Source organism: Globicephala melas, chromosome 6 (assembly GCF_963455315.2).
Source record: "Globicephala melas chromosome 6, mGloMel1.2, whole genome shotgun sequence".
Lineage (NCBI taxonomy): Eukaryota > Metazoa > Chordata > Mammalia > Artiodactyla > Delphinidae > Globicephala > Globicephala melas.
The window spans coordinates 1,088,171-1,109,129 of record NC_083319.1 but is presented as its reverse complement, the minus strand read 5'-3'; the positions used below and the strand labels follow the sequence as shown (position 1 = coordinate 1,109,129).

At 64.2% G+C, this 20,959-nt stretch overlaps 3 protein-coding genes across 9 annotated transcripts; 1 reads left to right on the top strand and 2 right to left on the bottom strand.

The window, feature by feature from the left end:
* Window positions 1-116: 116 nt before the first annotated feature.
* On the bottom strand, window positions 117-8,453 carry TPRN (taperin). Its single transcript, XM_030838211.2, has 4 exons — window positions 6,601-8,453; window positions 871-1,132; window positions 668-774; window positions 117-549 (listed from the first exon to the last, which is right to left on the bottom strand). The coding sequence occupies exons 1-4, from the start codon at window positions 8,422-8,424 to the stop codon at window positions 487-489; spliced, it is 2,256 nt and encodes a 751-aa protein (XP_030694071.1). The 5' UTR covers window positions 8,425-8,453; the 3' UTR covers window positions 117-486.
* Window positions 8,454-9,178: 725 nt separating this feature from the next.
* On the top strand, window positions 9,179-20,493 carry NDOR1 (NADPH dependent diflavin oxidoreductase 1). Of its 7 annotated transcripts, none has more exons than XM_030838213.3 (14): window positions 9,184-12,566; window positions 12,953-12,981; window positions 16,564-16,661; window positions 17,702-17,800; window positions 17,881-17,982; window positions 18,074-18,283; window positions 18,497-18,618; window positions 18,736-18,956; window positions 19,034-19,141; window positions 19,310-19,424; window positions 19,550-19,696; window positions 19,782-19,900; window positions 19,968-20,062; window positions 20,147-20,493. In XM_030838213.3, the coding sequence occupies exons 1-14, from the start codon at window positions 12,092-12,094 to the stop codon at window positions 20,289-20,291; spliced, it is 2,085 nt and encodes a 694-aa protein (XP_030694073.2). In that variant the 5' UTR covers window positions 9,184-12,091; the 3' UTR covers window positions 20,292-20,493. The 7 variants fall into 7 exon arrangements, 5 of the variants coding, with proteins under 5 accessions (XP_069901754.1, XP_060156091.2, XP_030694073.2 ...); XM_030838215.2 differs by having other exon boundaries at window positions 12,432-12,566; window positions 12,904-12,981; XM_070045653.1 differs by having other exon boundaries at window positions 9,183-12,566; window positions 18,497-18,956.
* On the bottom strand, window positions 10,655-12,289 carry TMEM203 (transmembrane protein 203). The gene has a single exon (XM_030838220.3). It carries the CDS (start codon window positions 12,056-12,058, stop codon window positions 11,648-11,650), a length of 411 nt encoding a protein of 136 aa, XP_030694080.1. The 5' UTR covers window positions 12,059-12,289; the 3' UTR covers window positions 10,655-11,647.
* Window positions 20,494-20,959: the final 466 nt, after the last annotated feature.

Below are 20,959 nucleotides of genomic sequence, written 5' to 3'. Positions count from 1 at the left end.
CACACCCTGCGTGGGTGGCTGCCTCCCAGCTGCCAGTGCCTCAGCATAGCCCTGCAGACCTGAGCCCCGCTACCCCTTTTTCCAGCCGAGGACCACGCAAGGAAGGTAGAGGCGGCCTCATCCAGGGCTGTTTATTGGGTCTGTCATCAGAGGCGAGAAAAGACTTGCCGTTCATCAGAAACGGAGTGGCTGACATGGGGTGTGGGCTGGGGGTGGTGTCAGGGTCCCGTCAGCCCCCACCCCAGACGCACCCGACAGCCGCTGGGCATGGCGTACAGCAGGACACCATCCCTCCCCCACAGGCAGTGCCCCCGAGCCGGGGTCGAGTGAGTCCCGGGTGCCCCAGGCTCAGGCCTCGAGTACCGGCCTACTTGGGAGGCCCCGGGGAGGGAGAGCGGGATGTAGGAGGGCAGGCCTGGTGGGGCAGAAGGGGTGCAGCTCCCGGGCACCTGGGGCTCAGCCTTCGTCATCCTGGTAGGGCGGGGCTCAGAAGTAGAGGGCTGGCTCGCTTCGGAAGTCCGCGAGGTCATTCTGACCGGCAGGGGTGAGCTGAGAGAGGGACACAGAGGCGGTCGATGGGGCTTGTCCAGGCGTTGGAGCACCACGCCCACACCCCCGCCACGCCCCGCTTCCCTGGGCGTCCGCCCTCCTGCCCCACCCTGCTCACCATGACCTCCTTGGACGGGGGCTCCTCCGTGCTCGGCACACGCTCCAGCGCCCGCTCCTGCCACTTGCTGAAGGCCACGGAGTGCTTCGGAGTGTAGCTGGACAGGCCTGCGGGCCGACAGGCACACCGGTGGATGTGCGGCTGCATGATCGTGTGGCCCGGGCCACCCCCTGGGCTGCCCATCCCCACAGGCAGGCACTCACCGGAGCTGCCGTCCGGCAGCCGAGGGCTCTCGGGGCCCACGCTGTTCACAAACGTGGCTCGGGGCAGGAAGAGCGCGAAGGGCTTCTCCGCCGCAGCCGCTGCCGGGTCTGAGCCGGACGGCTCCCCCTCCCCCTCCCCCTCCTCGCTCTCCTCCTCTTCGTCTCTCCCCTTCTCGGCCTCTGCCTCTTCCTCCTGCAGGGAGCTCTCGGGGGGGTACTCAAACGTAGTCTGCAGACTCTTGTCATTGAAGGAGATCTTCATCTAGGGCAGGAGGCACGCCAGTGAAAGTGCTGTGCCCAGCCACAGGGCTCCTCCAGCGGGACCGAGCGGGTACAGCGCGGGTGTCAGACCAGCGCAAGAGCCGAACACTCCGTTGGCCCTTCAAAGGTTCTGAGAAGTGGGGGGCTGCCCCTCATCAGAGAAGTCCCCTCCACCTGGACCCTGCAGGCTCAGGATGTCCAAACACCTGCAGCCCAGGCCTCACCCATCCCCTCCCCACCCCAGGATCACCGCATCCCAAGTGACCCACCCCTCCCAAGGGTCAGACCCCAGCCAGCCCCAGGAGCCCAAAGCCTCAGGGTCTCCAGAAGCCTCTAAGGCGTTCCCAGGGTTGCAGGTCTGCCTTCTCAGGGGGGCAGGGCACCACCAGCCGCATCTCCCAGCCAGAGGCTCCCCGGCAGGAGCAAGGTCCAGGTGAGGCTGCACTTGGGGAGCTCACATCTACACCTCCAGCAGCCCCTCCTGTTGGCCGGTGCCTCTCTCCAGGGCTGAGTTCACGTCCCAGCTTGCCAGGCACCCGGATGCTCCTGCCCACCCAGCTCGGCACGGACCACCACTGTTGGGCAAGGGCCCGGCACACCCAAGCCAGGCCCCCAAGGTCCCGCATGGAAGCCGGGCGGCTGCCACGTGCCAGCCCCGGGAAAGTGGCCCCAAGTGCTATCACCCACTTTGCAGACTGAGTCAGAGGTAGGTAGCCCGAGGCTGCACCGCGTGGGGGTCAGCGACTGCCCACATGGCCCACGCCCACCCTGCCCCCTCTGCAGGCTCCAGAATTCCATGCGCCGCAAATCTTTCCCAAAGGCCTCAGAGGCCAGACTAGGCTGCCGGTTCTGAGGGGCTATGGGGACAGGCACTGGTAGAAGGACTTGGGCACGGGGGTCAGGATCCTCACCCTCCGAGACCCGGGACTAGGCTCCCCACAAGAGTCGCACGTCCCCCAAGGCCTGCTCGGCAGGGCTCGGCCGGGCCTGGCAGGGCGGTAATGAATACGAGAGCTGCCCGCCTGCAGCAGATGGGAGCAGCCCTGCTGGAGCTCGAAATATTAAACTCCAGGGCACAGGACACCGCAGCCAGCTCAAGTTCCTCCTCTTCCCCTGGAAAGAGCCAGGGGCGGGAGTCGGGCCCCCAGGCAGAGAACCTTGGGGCCTGGGGACAGCAGGACGGGGAGGGGCCTCGCAGAAGGGCCGGGCTTGCAGCCCTGGGCAGCAGAGGGACCCCAGCCTCAGGGTAACGTGCAGGGCCGGCCAGGAGTAGAAGGCATTGCCCTGCCGAGCCAGTGTCCACGGGCACACACAGCCCCGCACAGCCGTGGGCATCCCCGCCCGCCCCCCGAGCTTCTGGACTTGCGCGTCTCAGCACGGCCCACACAGGCACTTGCTGGGCAGGTCGCGAGCCCTGTCGCTGCTGCCCTCGCCCCGGTCGTCCACACAGACAAGCAGTCAGGGACGCAAGCAGACGGGCAGACGGCCACCAAAGATGGATCAAACCAGGATGGAGATGTTCGTGACTGTCCCCGCATGGGCCCCACCTGGACCTCCAGCTGCCCCCGCCTCCCCCCCCCCCCCCCCCGCCGAGGCCAAACAGAGCAGAGGCCTGGCACGGGGTAATCACCAGAGCCCACAGATGCCCGCCCACTGCCCAGGGACCACTGGAGCAGGCCTGGACCCTCCTCCACTCAGCTTCCCCACTGACAGGGGGCCTGCCCTGGGCTGGGGGCTGCCCTTGACTCAGCGCGTCCCACCTGGGCAGCTGTGTGGGGTGATCCTGTGGCCCCTATGGGGATGGAGTCACCTGGGCCCCCCAAGACTGGCTCCCTGAGACCTGTGGACAGAGACCCCAGGAGGAGCCCAAGGCAGAATGCGGCTGCCAGCACCGGGGCCCAATGCTGGGCCCCGCAGCGAACAGTGCTCCTGGGTACGTGGCATTGTCCCTGATGACCCTGAGCCCTCTGGGCCCATCCCCCACCACTGAAGACAGGGAAGGGCGAGTTGCCAGGGCCCAGCCGATCAGCACGCCCTCATTAGTCCGCATGACCAGCTCTGAGCAGGGAGACCGAGGGGGCTGGGTGCAAGCAGGCCCGGAGCCTGGCACAGCCGGGCCAGGCAGGGGCGGGGCTCACAGGCCTGTCGGCGCCCAGCTGGGGCCCGAGGCTCCGGTCACGTCCCACCTCGCCTTCAGTCTCCAGGCTCCTCGTGAGTGCGGGTCTGTGGGTCACAGGACCCCACGTGACTCCTAATGCCCGGGCGGCGGGGGCAGCCTCCAGACCCCGGGCAGACGGAACCGGCGGGGGGCACAGCCAAGGGCTGGCACTAGCACACACCTGCTCACCGGGCTCAGGGACTTTGCCCGCTGCACTGTGCAGCCAGCAGGTGGGTCCTGGCTCGGCCCACTTGCCGCTGCTCACGGGGAGAGAGCCCTTTGTTCCCCTCACCCCACCCTGCCCGGCACGCCCAGCTCGGATTACTGAAGGGTGTCCACCCTGCAGTCTGGGCTGGGAGCTGGGCTCCAGCCGCCCCGGTCTGGGGTGAGCACCCGCCCCACGCCACACTCCCCAGCACGTGCCATCCCCCACTCAGCCCGAGCTCTGGGGGCCACACACGGCCCCCCAGAAGTTCCCACAGCAGCCCAGGTGGGACGCCTGCTAGGCATCAAGGGCAGCCTTCCCCCGCCCCCACCAGTGGGGAAGCTGAGTGGAGGAGGGTCCAGGCCTGTTCCAGTGGTCCCCGGGGTCCAAAAAGACCACTGGGGGCGGCGCCTGCGGGGAGAGTGGATGAAAGGAGAGGCCGCGCCCGCCAGCGGAGGAGCGGGTGGAGAAGCCCCCAGGGCAGCGGCGCCTCGGATCTGAGGACCCGAGCGGTCGGGGTGAGGGTGACTGCTACACCGCAGGCGAGGGTGAGGGCGTGGGGACGTGGCACGCTCAGGCTGGGCAGAGGATCAGCGGGTTAGAAAGTGAGGAGGGCAAAGGGGAGGGGAAGGAGCTGCCAGACAGGCAGGAGCCCAGCCAGCTGGCACCTCACAAAGGGGAGAGGCCCACAGCGCCGACCCCCTGGGAGGCAGGTGTGCGGAGCTGCAGGCCGGCCCCACCCACCGGGACAGCCTGGGGGCGGGGGCGAGAGGGGGTGTGGCCGCGACGGCCTGCAGCGGTCGGCTGGGCCAGCAAGGGACGGAGAGAGAGGGCATCTGTGATTCCACCAAGAGGTAACTAAGTGGGGACGCGTGCCCGGCCGGCTGCGCGCCCACTACCCAGGGCAGGGCTGCCGCCCTCCAAGGCCAGGTGACAGCACAACACCCTGCACCGGAGAGGTGGCAACCCGGGGGGCAGGCTCCACGCCATCAAGAGCTGCACCTCACCTGCCCCCTGGAAAAGGGACCAGGACCCCTGCCCTGGGAGGTCACCAAGGTCCTGCTGGCCTCCAGGCCACCACGTCCCTGGAAGGCGGGGGGGGGGGGGGCGGAGCAGGACAGTGATAGAAACCACAGGCCGGCTGGAGTGGGCTGGGCAAGGACAAGGCCCAGGGGCAGCAGGCAAGTGGGACGAGGGATGGATAAAGCCAGGGGTAGCCCAAGGTCATTCTGAAGGGCTGGGCAGCCCCATGCCTCCGACCCACCCGTAGGCGTCCTGGCTCTTCCTGGACAGGGTAGCTACTGCATGCTCAGGCAGAAGATCCCCCCAGCAGGTCGTGCTGCTCCGGCACGGCCCCAGCCAGGCCACGCGGCTATGCCAGGAACCATCCATCTGGACCCCCAACCCCTGAGGCTGGCACAGAGACGGGGGCCACGCTGGCCCGAGCGCCAGGCTGGACCGGGGCCTGCTTCCCTCCCATCACTTGTTCCTGCCTCGAGAGGCCCTCAGGCCCCCACCGTGCCCTTCTCACTCCAACCAAGCCCCAAGTGACCCCCACGGCTCTGCCCCCAGCTGGGGACAGAATGACCAGGCTCCGGGCTGCGGCCAGGCTCCCAGTATAAGGGCAGCCGGGTTAGGACAGGGGCTCACACTTGGGTCCCACCCCACGAGCTCCCCAATCTCCACCGGCCTCAGTATCCTCGGTCTACAAAGCAGGAGGCTTCTGTCACCTCCACCGCCCCAGGCTAGCATGGGAAAGGACGCCTCCCAGAGCAGCTGGGATCAAGGGTCAGGAAGCAGGAGGAGGAGCAGACAAGGTGGGGAGGGCAAGCATGGGGGTTGGGCTGGTGACCACGGCTACCGGATGACCGCAGCACCGAGCAGAGGGTGAAGCAAGGTCAGACGAGCAGGACAGGCGGGGGTTCGGGGCGCACCAGAAGCGCTGCGGGGGACGGGTGTGGATGCCTGGCCCGGCAGATGGAGCTGGCAGGAGGGCCGATGCCCTCACTGGAGAAAGAGAGGATGATACAGGGAGGAAGGGCAGTGCCAAGGCCAACCCCGAGGCAGGAAATCAAAGGAAGCCAACAGAGAGGAGACGCCGCACCTAGTTAGACAGCGCCAGCGGGACAGTGGGTAAGGGGGCTCCAGTGACGCACGGCACATCACCGTCCCCCAGGGCCCCCAGGAAACTGAGGCTGGGGCAGAGGTGGCCTCAGGGAGGAGCCGAGACACCAGCAGCCAGAAGAAAAGCAGTTTCGGGGGAGGGTGCATCCGCCCAGCGAGCCTGCTGATTGGAGTCATGTGGGGATGGCCTTGGAATTTGCCCCAGGGCCTGACACAGGTGCTAGGTGCTAGAATGACCAGGAAGAATCTGAGGAACGTCTCCTTGGGCCCAGAGTGTTCCAGGCCACCAAGCAGCCCTGCCAGGAGAGTGAGGCTCCAAGAGGCTCCTGGCCCTGCATCTGGGTCTCTCTCCATCCTCAGTCTCTCCTCCCCAGTGAGGGGAGCGTCTTCATCGCTCCCCAGCGTCACACCCCAGGCTCAGACCAGGCCTGCCACACACTAGGAGCTCAACAGACACTCGCACGAAGCCAAGTCCTGCTAAGCTCCAGGCCAGAATGCCTTCTGGAGAGCTGACAGTAGGTGTCCGACTCCACCCAAATCAAAGGTCTCCTGTCCCTTTCCACTTCCATCCTGGCACCTCCTACGTGCATAGACTCCAGAAAAACATGCCAGGCCACCCTTCAAAGCCAGGCCGGGGTGGAGCCAACAGCGGGACCTACAAAGGGACAGTCCTGCCCAGCCAATTCCAGACAGGGCCCCGAGAACCAACAAGCAGACGAAGCCCTGGCTGAACTGACCCTCCCCACCAGCCTTTCAAGGTACAGAGCAGGCAAGCCGTCCCCGCAGCCCCAGGGTCACTAGGGTTCCGCTGGAACCCAGGCCAGGGATTCCCCCACAGCTTGACCTCTCCTGGAGCTTACACGGCCACCCAGCTCCAGCTCTCCTCTGGTCCACGCAGAAGCCATCCCACACCCAGGCCAGGCGGTGTCCTGGGAACAAGGCGCATGCTATACCCACAGCTCTGTGACTCGCCCCCACTGACCTTCTTTCTTGACGAGCCGGCCTTGAGGAGACAGGACTTCTGCAGCGCCAGGTAGCCGCCAATCACCTCAATCTCATGCACAGTGGGGTAGCGCTGCTTCACTGAGGCCCCCAAGGCAGCGGGGGGCTCCGCAAGGCCGCCCGGCCCCTCTTCCTCGGCCTCCCTCGGCCTAGCCTCCCCGTTGGCCTGCAGGGCCCCTGGCTTCCTCTTGGGCACCACCGTGAACGTGTTGCCACCTCGGTGCTGAAGCTCTGACAGGTGCCCAGGCCCGGTGGGATGCGCGTGGTACTGGGGAGGCACACCAGCCCCGGGGCAGGGCAGTTTGGCTTCTTGGGGAACCTCGTCCTCAGAGTCCACCTCATCAATGAAGGTGACGGGCAGCCCTGGCCTCCCAGGCTCCCTGCCGTTCTTGGTCAAGCCAGGAACCCCAAAGCCCTGGGCAGGCTCAGCTTCAGTGGCGACCAGTGGGGACGGGGGTGGTGAAGACACCCTCTGCCACCTAACGGTCCAGTCCACGAGAGTAGTGCCTGGCACGGGACAGCCTCCCTCCTCGACCCCCGAGGGGCTCCTCCCACCGGCAAACACACCATCTGCTCCAGGCACCTGCTGGGCTTCACGCTCCTGGTGCTGGGAGGCCCAGCCAACTTCTCCCTCTGGAGGCCCCACGGACTGCCTCCCTTCCGCAGGAGGGGCCCCGGAGGTCTTGCGCTTGGGGATGAACACGAAAGAGTTTCGAGAGTTCATGCGAAGGCTGGCCAGAGCCCGGGCCTGGAGGTCCCCGGCAGGGATCGTGTCCATGTCTGGCTTGGAGGCCGGCAGTATCTCGAAGGAGTCGTTGGCGCTGGTGGCCGCGGAGACCCACTGGCGCTGGTTGGGAGTGGCACTAGCAGGGCTGAGCGTGGGCAATGCCGGGGGCGCGGCTAGAGTGGCACTGGGGGTTCCGGGGCTGGGGAGAGGGTGGGCGGGGGCCTCCCCCAACTCCACCTTTGGCTTCCACTCGCCCGGCCCAGGCGCGGAGCCCGTGAGGCCGTTGGCAGCGCCGTCCCGGCGCTCGGGGGCCGCGGGCCCGTTGGGGAGTGGGCGAGTGCCCGCGCTGCGGCGCAGGCCCCGTGGATGTACAGTGAAGGAGTTGCTGCCGGTCTTGTGCAGGAAGTCGCTGCGCCGGGGCCCGGGGCCGGGGCCTGCGCCGCAGCGCTCGGGCTCGGGCTGGAAGCAGGCGGCGCGCTCGCCCACGCGCGGGACCAGGGCCGGACCCGGGGAGGGCGGCGGCACGGGGCGGCCGCGTTCCGGGCTCCCACGGCGGCGCGGCGCGGCCGGCGGGTCGAACTTCTGGAGCAGGCGGCTAACGCGGCCGGGAGGCGGCGGCGCCTCGTACACGAGCACCTCGGCGGCGCGGATGCGGGCAGCCGGGCCCGGCCCAGGGCCGGGGACGGGAGAGGGAGGGAAGCCGGGCGCCGACTCGATAATGAGGATGTTGTCGGCGCGGATGGTGCGCACGCCGGGCACGCAGCGGTACAGCTCCAGCAGATGTTGCGCGGGCCGCGTCCCCGGTCCCGCCGCGCCGGAGGCCCCGCCGCGCCGCGCCCCGTGCCGCCGCTCCGACTCGAGCCGCATGAACGGGTTCTCGCGCAGCGGGCCCAGGCTCTCGGCCAGCACCAGCGGCTCGGCCGCCGGCCCCGCGGGTTCCTCCGCGCCCGCCCCAGCGCCCGGCGCCGCGCCCCCGCCCAAGGCCGCCAGCTTGGCCCGCTTCCGCTCCAGGATCTCTCGCTTCCAGGCGGGCATCGTGGCGCGGGGCGCCGGGCTCGGCCGCCCCAGGCCTGCCATGCTGCGGAGCGGCCGCCGGAGCCAGCGCGCGCCGGGAACTGCGGCCGCCGCCCGCCGCCGGCCTTCGCGCCGCGGCCACGCCCCCCTGACCGCCGCCCATTGGGGGAGGCCTGTTCAGACCCGCCCCGCGCCCGGCAGCCTCACCTATGGGAGGGAGGATGGCCAGCCGTGCTGATTGGAGAACGCTCTCCCCGACCCCGCCTTCCCGCGGGCCTCAGTGGAGCAGCGCCCATCGCTGGAGCCGGCCCCATTGGGGAGGCCCCCTTGGACACGCCCGCGACGCCTCACGCCGCTCCGTGGAGGCCCCCACTTCCGCCTCTGCTCCCTTGGCCCGCCGCGCCCGCGGGGCGGAGCCCGGAGGGAGTGGATCCTGGCCGGTGGGCGGGTCGGACCCCTGGGCCCCAGGTCGCGTATGACCTTGGCCGGGTTTGGTCCTTCCTCGTCGTGCCAGCACCCTGCCCGCCTGTTACCCCCGCGGAAAGCACGGTGGAGGAAGGGCCAACCCGGGACCGGAAGACTGTCCCGCTCCCGTGGGCGGTGTGCCGGCTGCACGCCAGCCTCTTGCCTCCCGGTCCAGGACCCTCCGGGTCCAGGGACTGCCCACCTGCGGTCCTCGGTCCCCTACAGGCCTTAACGGAGATGCCAATGCTGGAGCCCCAACCAGTGCTGAGGAACCGGTTTCTCAGAAATCCCTAGCTTTTGCCGGCCCCCAGAATCCACTCTGTGGCTCAGACAGGTGGTGGAAACTCTCTACCCGCACTTTGTCATCCAGGGCCCAGCAAACACGGATGGGAGTGCGTAAGCTGTGAGCAGGCACAGAGGCAGGGGACTCTCCTCGCACACAAGCAGGCCCACAACTCTCCAACGCTGAGCCACAAAAGCCAGGGCGTGTATTCCATTCAGCCGCTGAACCGGCCCCATCCCAAGGCTAACCCTGCGGGCACAGCTTCTCTGCCTACTTGCCGTGAGGAAGTTCACTCTCCGTGGAGGGCTGCACAGTGCCCACCACAATCTTTCAGGCCTGTGGGAGCCAAGGAGAGAAGGGGAAATTGGTGGGCACAGGCAAGGACAAATGTTACCTGCCTTTCCATCACCTGCCCTACAGTCAGCAGATGTTCAAAAATGACACTACTGAGTCCCACACCACTAACCTGCCAGGGACCAGGCTCCAAGAGCGCCCGGGGCTCTGCAGAGACCAGGGGCAGGTTTCAACCCAGGGCCCTTCGCAGCTTCTGGATCCCATGGCAGTCTGCAGCTACCACTACGTTAACGGTACTTTAACAGCCCTGTTTATTCAGCTGGAGAAAAGAAACTGGATTACGGCCTTCCAGAGGTCAAGTGTTCCTTCAGGACTCTGCTCAAATCACCTTTCCGAAGGAAGCTAAGCCTTCTTATGCCCATCACATCTATGCCGACAGGATTACCTAATCCTGAACTACCAGAACACAACAGGGGAGCAACAAAACACACAAACTAAGAATAACATGAAAAGGAAACCCGCTCCCAACGGTCAGCTTGTACCTGGCTTTGACACAAGTTATGCCAATCCTGGGTAGGAGACAGTTTTGTAGCTGTGGCACAAACTACACCAGCCTCCAACTCAAGCATATCAATGGTTCAGGCCATGCAGCATCCATCCCAGGACAGGAGTCATGAAGCTGCTTCACTAGAACAAGGCTCCAAAGACATGTTCTGCAAAGGGCCATACAGTGAATATTTTAGCCCAGTGGTTCTTACCAGGGACAGTTTTGTCCTCCAGGAGACACTTGTGGTTGTCACAAGTGAGGGGTGCTATTGGCATCTAGTGAGTGGAGGCCAGGGATGCCGCTAAACACTCTACAATGCTCAGAACGGCTTCTCCCTCTGCACACACAGCAGTGATCCGACCCAAAAGGCCAACTGTGCCAAGATTGAGAGACCCTGTACACTGCAGGCCACATTCGCTTTCTGTCACATTCTTCTTTGTTTTTACAACCCTTTGAAAATGGAAAAGTTATTCTTAGCTGATGGGCAGCACAGGAACAGACCCCAGGCCACAGACTGCTGACCCCTGCTCTGCAGATCAGCAAGGCCCACAAGGACTCTGATGTCACACAAACTGCTTGGTAGGTCCTCAACACTGGTCCACCTGGGTTGTCTTCACCCTGGCTCCCTAGGCAGGAAGCAGGGATTCTCCAAGGGAACTGGCCCCCATCCACCCAGTATGCTCTAGCCAAGTTCCAGCACCCCCCCTCACAACCTCAGCTCTGTAACCAGCTACACCACACAGCAGGGAGCGTCTCAGCATTCATCTCATTTCACCCTCAAAAGGTCAGGCAACCACTGTGCATTTCAGCAAAACATTCTCTTATTTTATTTTTATCTCAGCAAATGTTCTCATTTGGCACCTGACTGGCATCAAACCAAAGCCCTTAGGCCAACAGGCGTGGCCTGAGACCATCTGCAAACTTCCCACGTGTAGGTCTCAATGGCTATGCGCGTCAGAGCACCTGTTCCTCTCTCTGGTCCCTTAGGGCGGCCTAAAGGTCTCAGGTGCACTAACAGTGCCGGCCGTGAGGTGGTGGAAAAGTCGTGACACTGCAATCTGCTGGGATAGGTAGACAAGCAGCGCGTTGAAAGCAGGTTCTTTTCTCAGGCGACAGATATCCAGATAGGGTCCCGATCATGCTTATTCAACATACTCCTGTCTGCCTGGGCTGGAATGAAGAAAGAGCCATCCTCCCCAGCGCAACTGGGGAGGAGACACAAGCTGGTTTACACTTTTTAGAGCTCAAGCATCTAAGGAAATCTTGTCTGGGCAGATGGGGCAGTAAGCTCTCAGGTCAGCACTGCTGGCCAGGGGAGATCCGAGTCCGGCTTTGCAGCCTTTGCACAGTGGGTACTTTCCCAGGAGCCATGAAAATACTCAGAGCCCATCAGGACATTTTACTTATATGCCGTTTCCAACTGTCAGAGGAGTTCAGGACTGTCTGGCCTTCTCAGGATCCTTCTCAGGATCTCAATTCAAGATTAGCTATTCAAAGGATGAAATAAGAGGGAATACGTTTTAAGAATCAAGGCTGCTCTTTTTAGCCCTGCTGAGGGAACCATTTCAGAGATGACTGATAGAAAGCTGGGCACCCAGCAGGGCACAAGCTGGCTTTCAGACCCAGACTTCTCCTCCGGTGCGGCGGAAGTGGGACCTCAGCCTGGGGTCCCGCATTCTAGCTTATCTTCTGCGAGGCTAGTTGACCCGGCAGGCACGGATCATGAGCAGCTGCAGGAGAATGAAGACCGGAGACGTGATCAGGCCAAACCAGAGCTCCCGAGTCTGCTCCACCAGCTTCTGGCACAACAACATCTCGAAGACGAACTTCAGGCCAAGAACCGTGAGGACCCAGAAAAGGCGGAGCACAGCCAGCCGCTTCTCTCCATCCTGGAAGAGGCGCACGGAGACGATAGTGGTGAAGTAGGTGCTGAGCCCGTCAGCGGCGAAGAAGGGCACGAACACGTTCCACCAGGAGAGGCCGGGAGCCAGGCCGTCCACACGCAGGGCCAGCAGCACGGAGAACACCAGCAGGGCCAACAGGTGCACGAAGATCTCGAAAGTAGCGAAGCCCAGCCACTGCACCAGCTCCCGGAGCGAGAAAAGCATCGCGCCGGTTGAGCGCGGGCCAGGGCCCGGCCGATGGTGCCACCCGCCAGGCTGCGCCGCCACTCCCCACGGGCCTCGCTGGCGCCTGCCGCCGTCGCCGCCGCGGCCAGCGAGAGGCAGAAAGCGACCCCGCCTGCCCCGGCCCTCGGCCCCGGTATGCAGCCAATCCCCCGGCCCCCGCCCCGGACCCAGCACTGGCCGCCAGCCGACGACCGCCTTGTTCGGACGCCATGCCCCGCCGGGCGCGGCCCAAGGGCGTCACTTCCGGCCGACGCCGGAAGTCGGAAGTCCGAGCCGATCCCGGCCGCCCGGGCCAGCGGGAGCTGCCTGCCGGTCCAGTTTCTGAATGCAGGGGACCCCGGGGCGCACCCCGATGCCGAACACGCGGCTTCTGGTGCTCTTCGGCAGCCAGACAGGCACAGCCGAAGATGTGTCGGAGAGGCTGAGGCGCGAGGCCCGGCGCAGGGAGCTTGGCTGCCGGGTGCAGGCCCTGGACTCCTACCCCGTGGTGAGGGCTCCCTGGGCCTCGGCGGGGAGACCCAGCAGGCTTGGGGTTCCGGCCCCCAGAGCCCTTGACCCTAGGGCGCCGCGTTTTGTCTGAGAGCGGGCCCTTCCGTTACGGCAGATTTAGGGGCCGAGAAAGCTTGGGAACAGCGGCCAGCTTAGCACATGGAGGAGGGGGTGAGGTAGGAGGGTGGACCCTGAACGAGAGAAGGCAGGCCAGCCGTTCGCGGGTGTTAAGTACATTTACCCCATCTCTCTGAGTGAAGGAGACGGAGCCAGGCTGCTGGGAGGATGCCTGGTCGTTACAGCCCGAGGCCTTACATATGTGTCTTTTTGTTGAGGTGAATCTGATAAATGAGCCCCTGGTGATATTTGTTTGTGCAACTACAGGCCAAGGAGAGCCCCCGGACAACATGAAGGTAAGGCTGACCTGAAGTGGCTTACTGTGCCTAGGAGCTCAGATCCCTGCCTTCGGCCCTCACCCCATTTTCATTGCCTGGAAAGTCTTGAGAAGCACAATAAATAGTTTCCCTACTATATCTGCTGCGCGTCAGCCATGGATTTGGGAGGAGAGCTTTCGGTGGAGCTGGGGGCTCTGGTTGTCCATCTGAATAAACTCTTCACAGGCTACCACTTCAGCTCTTCATGTTTCTCCAGGACTATATATAAACCTGTTATGGGTCTTGTGTGTATTTCAAAACTGACCTTCAGGGAACATTCTTCGATTCCTCGACCGTCTTTTGAGCACACACTGTATTCCGAGCACAATCTAGTGCTGGGAATCTGGCTATGAACCCAGTAGTCACGTTTCTACCCTTTCGGAGCTCAAAATACAGCAAAAGTGAAAGAGTTGAATGGGTAGTTACTATGCCAGGAAGTGCATGCTTCCAGGGAAAATGCCAGATGTTATGGGAGCATTAATAAGGGCTATCTAGCTCATTCTGGGAGTTCAGGGAGAGCTTTCTAGAAGAAAGGTGTATAGGCTAAGTCCTGAAGGATAAGTGGGGGCTAGCCAGGCACCAGGAAAGAGGGAGCAGCCTCTGCAGAGGAGAAAAACAGCCCAGCCTCTGGGATGAGCAGAAAGCAGTTCAGGATGGTCGGGGTTGGAGAGGAGAAGGGGCCAGGCAGCCAGGTCAGATCCCAAGAAGCCCAGCACTCACAGGGAGGCAGACGGACTTGAAACAAAGGGCCAGGGAACCCATGGGATGACGTGGTCACGTTCGTATTCTAGCAAAACTAGCACTTGTCTGCAGGGGGAACAGGCTGCAGGAGAGCAGGGACAATGCCGGGGGGGGGGGGGTGCACAGCGCAGCCAAGAGCCTGGTGGCTTGAGCCAGGATGGTGGCAGAGTAGAGGAACGTGGACCCACTCCAGAGATGTTAAGGTAGAGTGGATCGAATGTGTAATCATATCTCAAAGATGAGAAAGAAGGTGGAATCAAGACAGGAAATTGGGCTCAGGTAGTAGGATGGATGGTGGTTCCAGGCACAGAAGCAAGAGAATAGGGAGGGTGAGGTGCTGGACATCACCCGGGTGGAGACGCGCAGCTGGTCTGGAGCCCCGGTGAGGATCCGGGGTGGAGGTGGATGTCACAGTGACCAGAATGTGGAGGCGAGAGAAAGGGGGCGCCTCCCTCCCCCAGGGCAGCTGCCCTAAGCACGAAGGGCGTGGAAGGTGGAGAAAAGCCTGTGAGGGGCGGGAAAGCGGCCCCATGGGCAAGAAGAGGGAGCACACCATCTCCAAGGTCAAGGGCAGAGAGCTGGCTGTTTCCAGAGGATGGTCTCCGGCACTCAGAGCTGCAGGGAGAGGCCCGAGAGGCATTGCTGGGCTTTATCAGCAAAGGAACTGCTGGTGATCTCGGGGAGAGAAGCCTTGAGGAACGTCTGTACACGAAACAATTCGAAAAGGCTTATTGCTCTGAGTGGGGCTAAGGGGTTAAAAAGAGGATACTCGTGAGACGGAGAAACGCAGGCCTGTTTAAATGTTGGTGGGGGAAAGGAGGCAGAAGGTTGAAGAACTGGGTTGGAGTGGGGATGCTGTGGGAGAGCCCACACAGGAGCACGCACAGCAGAGGAGGCAAGTCTGGAAGACCAAAGGCAGGAGGATGGTGGATGCCAGAGATGCAGGGTGGGGCGAGGGAGGCGATGAAGACCTCCGTCAGGTCAGCTGGCAGAGGTACAGACTTCACGTCGGAATCCAACAGCATGAAGGTGGTGACAGTGACACTGGGACGAGGGTGGATAAAGGAGGGCAGAGTGCCGGGATGGACACCCTACGGAAGTGGTCAGGATGGGGCCCTCCCAACATAGCACGGACTGGAGGCTCCTTTGAGAGGCTCAGACCAGGGGCCCCGGACCGGCTGCACACTGAACAGGGAGAGCCCAGCCTCCTCGTCACGGTCCTCTGAGGACGCTGGCCAGGTGTGCCCTCCCAGGCAGCCAGGGCCTTGCCCCACTGGTGACAGGCGCGAACGTGGGGTTTTCTATCAGTGCTTTTTTTTTTTTTAATAAATTTATTTATTTATTTTTTGGCCGCATTGGGTCTCCGTTGCTGCGTGCGGGCTTTCTCCAGTTGTGTCGAGCGGGGGCTACTCGTCGCGGTGGCTTCTCTTGTTGCGGAGCATGGGCTCTAGGCACACGGGCTTCAGTAGTTGTGGCACGTGGGCTCTAGAGCACAGGTTCAGTAGTTGTGGCGCACGGGCTTCATCGCTCCGCGGCATGTGGGATCTTCCCGGACCAGGGCTTGACCCGTGTCCCCTGCATTGGCAGGCGGATTCTCAACCACTGCGCCACCAGGGAAGCCCTGGCAGGTGGATTCTTAGCCATTGCGCCACCAGAGAATCCCCCTCTATCAGATTCTTAAGTACACATAGAGCAGAAAGAATGACCACGCTCTCAAGGAAAGACCCCCGTGAAGGACAGTGACCAGGAGAAGCACAAGCGGAACCCGGCGGAGCGGGGGCAGAGCAGCCAGGGTTCCATCTGCGAGAAGGGAGAGCTTGGCACCCTTGGGACAGAAACGCAAAACCTGGGCAGAGCTACGGATGAGGAAACACTGCTTAAAATGATCCCAGATCAGAAGATAACATTGAGAAATCCTCCGAGAGAATATAACGAGATAGGAAACGAAAGATAATATCAGAATTCCGAGATTGTTCCAGTAGCCTCGAAACGGGAAGAGTGGTGAGGGAATTACCAAGGGAAGCAACAAGACTGAAGGACGAGTCTCCAGCCCGCGAGCCCACCATGTGCCCAGGAAGGGCCCGTGGGGTGTGAACAGGGCTCCCGCTGACACACGTCTCATGTGGGTTTCAGCTGCTGGGCGCAGAGAGTGCCCAGGTGTCTAGCGAGGGACAGAGCAGGGCACAGAGCGACGCTGGCTTCTCGGCAGCGATCACGCGGTTGGACCAGCTCAGAGCAAAGCTTCAGGCTCTCGGGGAAGACGATTTCATGTAAAGTGTGCCCTGCTGTCTACCAGGCAGTGTGAGGGGAGGCCAGGCGTTTTCAGACATAAGCCGTGGGAATTGCATCTTCTCTGGACCCTTTCTCAGGAAGCACCCTGGGGGGCTCCACAGCCTGCCTGAGACAAGGTCTAAGCAGGAATGAGCAGGGGGTCTCAGGAGGCAGAGCAGGCGTGGTCCCCAGCGGTGCCCCATGCAGGAAAGTCTTGAGAACTCCAGGGAGCAGTCCAGGGCCAGTAGGCAGAATTGTGCCCCGACAGGCCCAGGACCCCTCCACCCCAGGGGGCCTCTGTCTGGCCAGGTACAAAGCAGAAGGGAGGTGGGCTGTGAGGCGAAACCTGGACCGTACCCAGAGGGCAGTGTCTCAGGGCTCAGGTCACCAGTGGCCAAAGGTGAAGGGGAGCTTTGTTTAAAGCACCTCTGTCGGCCTGCAGGGAGGCCAGGGCGGGGAGTGGAACGGGTGTGCTGCTGCACGGGCTGCCCAGCGGGTGGCCCTGCAGTCGGAAGGAGAGGGACTCGGGCTCGGTCTCTCCTGCTGTAGAGCTTCTGGAGGTTCATCTTCCGGAGGAACCTGCCATCGACCTCCCTCTGTCAGATGGACTTTGCCGTCCTGGGCCTTGGGGACTCATCTTACGCCAAGTGAGTAAGGGTGGGCAGGCTGCTGGCCTGCAGAGACTGTCTTTGGGGTCAAGCACAAGGTGTCCCGGCAGAGGGCTGGGTGGCCCAGCCCCCAGGGCTCCCACTTCGGGATGTGGCCCTGGCCATGCGTTCTCGTCCCACAGATACTCTCTGGCGGGCACCTCCTCCATGGCCAGAGGCCCCAGGGCTCGGAGGGCAGGCCAGATCCACGCAGGAAGTGGGCAGGGCGGCAAGGTGGGTGCCAGGCTGGGGCCACGCCCAAGGCACCTTCCAGGGCAGGAGGTGATGTTTGGAGCCGGACGTCCGAGGTCTGAGCCAGCGTCACCTGTCACCGTGTGACGTAGGGCAGCAAAGGCCTACCTGCTCTTCCCCCACTTTTATAAAAGCCTTTCATGAGACATTTGGGCTTGCGAAGAGCACATAGAACAGTGAGCTGCGAACAGGCGGCAGGCACAGAAGACCCCAGCCCCTGGGAGCCGCCCTGAAGCCAGCACTTCCCTGGACGTGGCCATGGGACTGCCTGCCCCGGCTTTTTCTCTTTCAACATTTTCACAACGTAGCCATGTCCTAAGCAGAGAATGCTATCGCTCTGCGTTATTTCTTGGGGAAGTACAGAGGGCTTTGTGTTCAAGGGTATGCATGGCGTTAGGTTCCCAAGATATTAAAACCGTAACTGTGCAGCACAGGAGCTGAGGGAGGGGTCGCTGGGTACAGACACTTCCAGAGCCGGACGCAGCACGAGGCCTGCAGTCGTCCAGGTGAAAAGGACAGAAAATGGGTGGCATAGTTATCCTTGCCTACGGGGGCTTAGGGGTTCTGTTCAGTGCGTAACGTAGACATCCATTCCTGCTGGTGGGCGCGCCCACAGGAGGGGTGAGAGACCCTTCCGTTGACAGTGGCTCTGCGAGGAGCTGCCCTTCAGGGAGCAGCGAAGTGACCCCAGGAAGACTTGGGACCCTCCACCCTGCGCAGCCAGCTGGGTGCTTCCCTCCTGCCCCCGCCTGGGGCCCGGGTCAGCGCCAGCCTCCGTCTCTCCGTAGGTTCAACTTTGTGGCCAAGAAGCTGCACCGACGGCTGCTGCAGCTCGGGGGCAGCGCCCTCCTGCCCGTGTGCCTGGGCGATGACCAGCACGAGCTGGGGTGAGTGGGGGGCGGAGCACCCTCCTGCAGGCCCAGCCGGGAGCGGGGTCCCCAGACCAGGGTGCACGTGCTCTCTGCAGGCCCGACGCCACCATCGACCCCTGGCTGCACGACCTGTGGGAGAAGGTGCTGGGGCCGCACCCTTTGCCCCTTGACCTCGGCCTGAGCCCGCCCGGAATCCCGTAAGTGTGGCCTTGGGGCGGCGCCTGCAGGCGCAGCAGGCCGCTCATCCAGGCTGGCCAGTGGTCCGACAAGTGTCTTCCCCCTTCACAGCTGGCCCTCCAAGTTCACCCTGAAGTTCCTCCAGGAGGTCCCCAGCACGTGCTCTGAGGAGCTGTGTGTGGCCGGGACAGACCCTCAGGGACCCCCTTCAGAGTTACAGCCCTTCCTGGCACCCATGGTCACCAATCAGAGGGTCACCGGCCCCTCACACTTCCAGGATGTTCGGCTGATTGAGTTCGACATCACGGGCTCTGGGGTCAGGTGAGGGCTGGTCCTGGGGACCCGTGGGGGGCATGGCCGCAGCAGGGGGGACCGTGGTCTGGGGTTCAGCAGGTCCTCTTCCAAAGCGGGCACTCAGCGGGGAAGAGAAGAGAGACGGCGGCCAGGGAGGGGGGACCAAGGACCGCCCCCGGCCTCCCTGGCCGCTTGTTTCCTTCCTCTGAAGTCCCCCAGAGCCCTGGGTGTCCCCCACAGCTTTGTGGCCGGCGACGTGGTGCTGATACAGCCCGAGAACACGGCCAGGCACGTCCAGCAGTTCTGTCAGGCACTGGGCCTGGACCCTGACCAGCACTTCACGCTGCAGCCCCGGGAGCCGGGTGAGCCCCAGCCGCCGCTGCTGCCACCGTGCACTGCGCCCTCTTCTGTGTCCCCAGCCCCCGGGCTGCCCCCACCCGCGTCCCCAGCCCCCCACAGCCTCCCATTCCCCACTGCAGGTGTCCCCTGCCCCGCGCGGCTGCCCCAGCCCTGCTCCATTCAGCGCCTCGTGTCCCAGTACCTGGACATCGCCAGCGTCCCCCGCCGCTCCTTCTTTGAGCTCTTGGCCTGCCTCTCCTGCCATGAGCTCGAGCGGGAGAAGCTGCTGGAGTTCAGCTCGGCCCAGGGCCAGGAGGAGCTGTGCGAGTACTGCACCCGGCCCCGCAGGACGGTCCTGGAGGTGCGGGCAGGGGCAGGCGGGCGGGCGGGCGTGTGTGGCCGTTCCAGCTGCAGCCCTCCTGAGGCTGTCTCCGCCAGGTGCTGTGCGACTTCCCACACACGGCTGGCGCCATCCCCCCGGACTACCTGTTGGACCTTATCCCCCTGATCCGGCCGCGGGCCTTCTCCATCGCCTCTTCTCTGCTGGTGAGGGGCCGGCATCGGGGCAGCCAGGGCCGGGGCCACCAGGGTGGGCAGCGGGGCCCTGCGTGAGGGCTTCGGGCCTTCCCCAACCCTCAGCGGCCACTGGGACCCAGCCGGGTGAAGGGGCTGGAGCCTGAAGCAGGGCAGGGTACCCACTGTCCCCTCCCCCAGGCCCATCCCTCGAGGCTGCAGATTCTCGTGGCAGTGGTGCAGTACCAGACGCGCCTCAAGGAGCCCCGCCGGGGCCTCTGTTCCAACTGGCTGGCGTCTCTGGACCCTGGGCAAGGTGACCCTGGCTCTCTGGGGCGGGGGGCCGTGCGCAGGCCCCGTTCCCCCGCGTGCACCACAGCCAGTCCCGGGCTAGGGCCCTGGGCCTCCGAGCTTCTTCACGCCGCCTCCCTCCCGCGATAGGACCTGTTCGGGTGCCCCTGTGGGTGCGGTCCGGGGGCCTGACGTTCCCAAAGACACCAGACACGCCTGTGATCATGGTGGGGCCAGGCACTGGCGTGGCCCCCTTCCGAGCGGCCATCCAGGAGCGAGTGGCCCAGGGTGAGACCGGTGAGCACAGAGTCTCAGGTGGGGTGGTGGCCGGGCTGAACCTCGAGGGCCCAAGTCCTGGCTCAAGGCCCCCGCGCTTCCCCAGGAAACGTCTTGTTCTTCGGCTGCCGCCAGCGGGACCAGGACTTCTACTGGGAGGCCGAGTGGAAGGAGCTGCAGACGCGGGGCTGCCTGACTCTCGTCACGGCCTTCTCCCGGGAACAGGTGGGTGTGTGGGGGGCGGGGAGGGACGCTGGGGGGCGCAGACTCACCCCGTCCCCCCGCCCTGCAGGAGCAGAAGGTGTACGTGCAGCACCGGCTCCGGGAGCTCGGGCCGCTGGTGTGGGGGCTGCTGGATCTCCGGGGCGCTCACTTCTACCTGGCGGGGTGAGCCCGGACGCAGGTCGTGGCGGGGGACCAGTCCCCTGGGGACTCCGACCGTGCTGAGCCCTAGCCTGCCTTTCCCTCCAGCAACGCCAAGTACATGCCAGCTGATGTGTCGGACGCCCTGACGTCCATCTTCCAGGAGGAGGGCGGGCTCTCCGGCCCCGCCGCGGCCGCCTACCTCGCCAGGCTCCAGCGGACCCTGCGTTTCCAGACCGAGACGTGGGCCTGAGGAGCCGTCCTGCTGTTGGCCACGGCCACTCTGACTTCTGCTCTCTGGAGACCATTGTTACCTCTCTCCCTGTCCAGTCCCAGCTGGGAGGACAGTCAGCTCTCCTTCCTGCACAGACCCCGAGCAGCGGGAGGAGACCCCCAGGCAGCCCACACCGTACAGCCTGAGCAATAAAGGATGGGCTCTGGGCGGCCGCTTCTTACCTGCTCTTCCTTGTGCCATAGTGCTTCTCAGGTGGTGGGTGGGCCCGCAGCTCACCCGCCCTGCTGGGCGCGAGGGCACCGTTGCTCAGCCCCACACCTCGGGGCCCGATTCTCACGCGGTGGGTGCCAGCTGTTTGCCCTCCTTGTACAAGCTCTGCCCTGGCCCTGATGGCCCAGTAGGGGGAGGCCTGGAGAGGCGCCAGGCAAGGCTGGCGCCGACCGTCCCCTCCCAGCCCAGGGCAGAGCAGCCCAGGGCCCTGGGAGGGAGGGGGCGGGGCCTCGGGTGGGAGGGGGGGGCGGGGCCCAGGCTGGTGGGGGAGAGACGTGTGCGCGGTGTCCCCACCCCGGGAGTGGAATTCCTGCTGGAGGAGTTAGGCTGGCCTGCCCACAGCGCCGCCGCCTAGAATACAGCTGGCTGACACAGGGATCGCTGCGGCTGGGCCTGGCAGAGCCTCTTGGGGACGG